Raw genomic sequence first — 3,512 nt, 5'->3', positions numbered from 1 at the left:
TTAGCTGAGAGAAGTTCCTTTCTATGAACTATATTATATCTCACCATGACCTCATTATGTTTGTGGATGTTCCTCTGCACTACCACCTGCACCATTAGACTCCCACTGGCAGAATATGCTTATATCTGCCCTTTATTGGACTCTAGCAGTTGCTTTTGTTTTGCAGTTTTTGAAAAGGTTCTCTATATGTCAATGTCTCACATTCTTTCTTCTGTCTGTTTGCTGTGCCACCACCAGGTGGAGCCAAACTGCTTTTGAAACAAAAATTGTTTTACCGTGCCTTCTGCTTTCTCAAAATCATAGGAAACACACCAATGAGGCCATCATTTTATAAGTTATTTTATATTTTGTAATTCATTTGGAACACAAATCTCTCCATAAGGTAAAAACAATATTATTATTGTTAAACACACTAATACAAAGCTAAAAATTACAACACATATTACCCACAACTACAAAAAATGTAACAATCACATACTTTGTAAATTACTATTTTCACACTTTAACATTGCAAATGTTTTTTTTTTTTTTTTTTTAAATTAAAGTTTCAATCTAATATTACAAAATCAGAAGCTGAAAGAATACGGTTAATCATAAATTATATTTTCTTTTATATTTTTGCTGCTGATTTTAATCAAAGACCAGACACAGGTGTCTGACTGGGAAAAAGGGAACTGTAAAGATTGCTTCAGTGAATTCAGATTGTGTGCACAGCAGAACTATTAAGAAATGAAACTGCTGATAAGCAGTCAGTTTATAATTGAACAAACCTTGTCTGATATTTCAGGAATATTTCAAATACGAGTGGGTCATGCTGTATGCACAGTGCTGTCTCTTGGAAAATGGCTGATAAGTCTGATTAAAAGCAGCATCAACAATGAAAATGTTAGTTTTGAACTTGTTAAGGTAAATTAATTATTAAGGGTCCTCCACAGAACACTGCTTATACCGCATGAGTCCATCCTCCAGGATGTGCTGTTTGCCACTAAAGCTTGTTACAGATTTTTGTAGCTTGTGTGACTCCTTGATGACCATTCTGTTTTCTGAATCAAGGAATCATATAAAGAAGATCAGTTAAGCTGTTCAGAAAAAGACTAAACAAGAAACATCTCTTCATGTTAGTCATCTGCAGCCATTTCAGGCTAGATTTGTGGCTTTATTGAACTAACCCGTCTCATTATTTTCTTGCAAAGCTCCTCGTGTGAAAGTGGCCGGTCGTCCTCATCAGTGATAGGAGGCTCTTCTGGACCAGCCTCCAAACTGATGGGTAAAACAAAACAGAGCCGTGAGTATCATGCGTTTATATGCTCAGATTTATCTCCAAAGGAGACTACAAGGCCGACCTGCTCATAGATGTGTGGGCACTGAGATCTCGCTTGAGGTCAGGTTTCTGACCTATAATGCTTCTGGCCAGATCGGCTGCATCGAAGCCGTCTTTCAGTTCCTGTACAAAACACATGATGTCTTACAGGTTGAGCATCTGGAAACAGCAATAATACTTTCAAAACTGGCACAACCTTAAACTTGAGAAAAGCCTGCACAGAGAGCAGCTCGTTGGTCTTCTCCTCTATGAGATCCAGGTATGTTATAATGTTGCTCTCTGTGATCCCGGAGGTGAATCCCAGCCTTTCCTCCACTGTTGCGTAGTCACACCCCACATCTTTGAACATGCTGTCCACCCCTGAGGGATGAAAAGTGCATGTTTGAGAATTACCTTGATCTACTTGCATTTCTCTACAGAACATGCAGTATAATGATTGCGTTTATTTATTTATTTTTTACTCAATACAGACATTTATTTTAGATTCATCAAGATTTCATGGGTCTTTATACCAATTTCGATTTGAGAACAACTCAAAACCATACACCTTTAATTACAAATTGTTAATTTTATGTCATCAGCTTGATTTATTTTATTCACTTTAAATTCATCGTGTTGGTATCTGGTACTAGAAATCTTAGCAAAGCAGATAATAAAATGTAAAGAGTAATGAAGTAAAACATTGCTGAACCTTGTTTGATTTGGTCCAGAATCGTGCTTATGGAGTCAGCTTGGCTTGCATAAGTCTCTGTTTGAGATTCAGCTTCCTTTATTTTTCCTTCCATGTCTTTCATCAAAGAGAGATACTTTTGCTCTTGCTTTAGTTCTTCTTGGTTAAACTTCTCCATCTCATCCTTGATCTGCTGTGACATACAGACTTACTGTTACAAATCTCTAGGAAACAAGACACACCTTCTCTAGTTTCTTCGCAATCTTGTTTTGTTACCAACAATGTCGTAGTGTATGAAAAAAGTATGCAGGATACACTAAATATATATAAAAATAAAAATATATATAAAAAAAATGTTAAAGCAAACCAGAAAAAAATACCTTGTTGATCTGATCCTTCAGTTTCACAGTCTCACTGTTTTGCTCATTGATGAATATGAGAAAGGCCATGTTTCGGTCTTTAGCTACTCAACAAAAGAGGAATAAATCAATAAGATTATTCCAATAATAAAAAATACAAAAAAGGCATTACATTTTTCATTCATGTACAATTTTTTATTGCAGTCTATGAAAGTAATTTTGATCAAAAAGTTCTCCGTGCTTTCAAAGTTGTCTTTGGACTTTTGCAGCTTTATTATTTATTCTTCTCTCTAGATCAGTGGTTCTTAACCTGGGTTCGATCAAACCCCACGGGTTCGATGAGTCGGTCTCAGAGGTTCGGCGGAGCCTCTGCCGCGGAGGTAAAGACACATTTGTGTAAAGTCGCGATGACGCCCCGCTTTGCTATCAGTTGCTGCAGAGGATCACGTTACATTGCTGAGCCAATCAGAGCTGCAGAGGAGCACTGATTGACGGAGTTCAACTCTCGGCATGGATTTGAACTTGTGTCTTTAATTACTTCAACAAAACTCACCGGTTTTACCAAATTCTGTAGCTTTCGGTGTACTTCTAAATCTGCTCCTTAGCCGCATCTTTTCGGGCCTGCTACTGCCTCTAAGTGGCGTGGGGGTGGTAACACAACTAATATAATTACATTACTAAATCAGAATACCGCAAAGTCTTTATTATTTATTATAAATTTTTCATTCTCTTAAGAATGTAGAGCTAATTAAATGATCTAAACAAGACATTAAAGTGGTTCCAGTTTCTCTCGATGGCCAACCTGTTGAAACTGTGGCAGATTTTAAATACCTTGGGTCGTTCCTGGTCAGTCAGCTCAACTTTGCTGAAAACACTGACTATATTTTGAAGAACTGTTCTCAGAGACTCTACCTTTTAAGAAGACTTGGTGATCGTGGGGTGACCCAACTAGAGTCCAGTTGGGTCACCCCTATGTCTTTAATTTGGGGGAAAAAAAAAAAATCATATTTTATTTATCACTACAGAAGGGTTCAGTGAATGCGCATATGAAACTGGTGGGTTCGGTACCTCAAAAAAGGTTAAGAACCACTGCTCTAAAACATGTAGGACAGTGTGGCTTGAGGACCAGGGTAAGGAAAAACTACCAGTACTTGGTTTTCTT

At 37.3% G+C, this 3,512-nt stretch overlaps 1 protein-coding gene across 4 annotated transcripts in view; it reads right to left on the bottom strand.

The window, feature by feature from the left end:
* Nucleotides 1-325: 325 nt before the first annotated feature.
* Nucleotides 326-3,512, bottom strand: part of odad1 (outer dynein arm docking complex subunit 1) — a 10,275-nt gene continuing 7,088 nt past the window's right edge. For 3 of the 4 annotated variants that reach the window (XM_015047276.1, XM_015047279.1, XM_015047278.1), the window contains 6 exons: nucleotides 2,372-2,454; nucleotides 2,013-2,184; nucleotides 1,518-1,681; nucleotides 1,344-1,444; nucleotides 1,170-1,260; nucleotides 326-1,043 (listed from right to left, as the gene is read on the bottom strand). In XM_015047276.1, the coding sequence (XP_014902762.1) occupies nucleotides 996-1,043; nucleotides 1,170-1,260; nucleotides 1,344-1,444; nucleotides 1,518-1,681; nucleotides 2,013-2,184; nucleotides 2,372-2,454 (659 nt within the window). In that variant the 3' untranslated portion in view covers nucleotides 326-995. The remainder of the gene's footprint in view (nucleotides 1,044-1,169; nucleotides 1,261-1,343; nucleotides 1,445-1,517; nucleotides 1,682-2,012; nucleotides 2,185-2,371; nucleotides 2,455-3,512) is intronic. The other variant, XM_015047277.1, reaches the window with a different exon arrangement.

This window comes from Poecilia latipinna, unplaced genomic scaffold, assembly GCF_001443285.1.
Source record: "Poecilia latipinna isolate Pla-1442-1.1 unplaced genomic scaffold, P_latipinna-1.0 Scaffold818, whole genome shotgun sequence".
NCBI classification, from domain to species: domain Eukaryota; kingdom Metazoa; phylum Chordata; class Actinopteri; order Cyprinodontiformes; family Poeciliidae; genus Poecilia; species Poecilia latipinna.
This window is presented reverse-complemented; position numbering and strand designations above follow the sequence as displayed.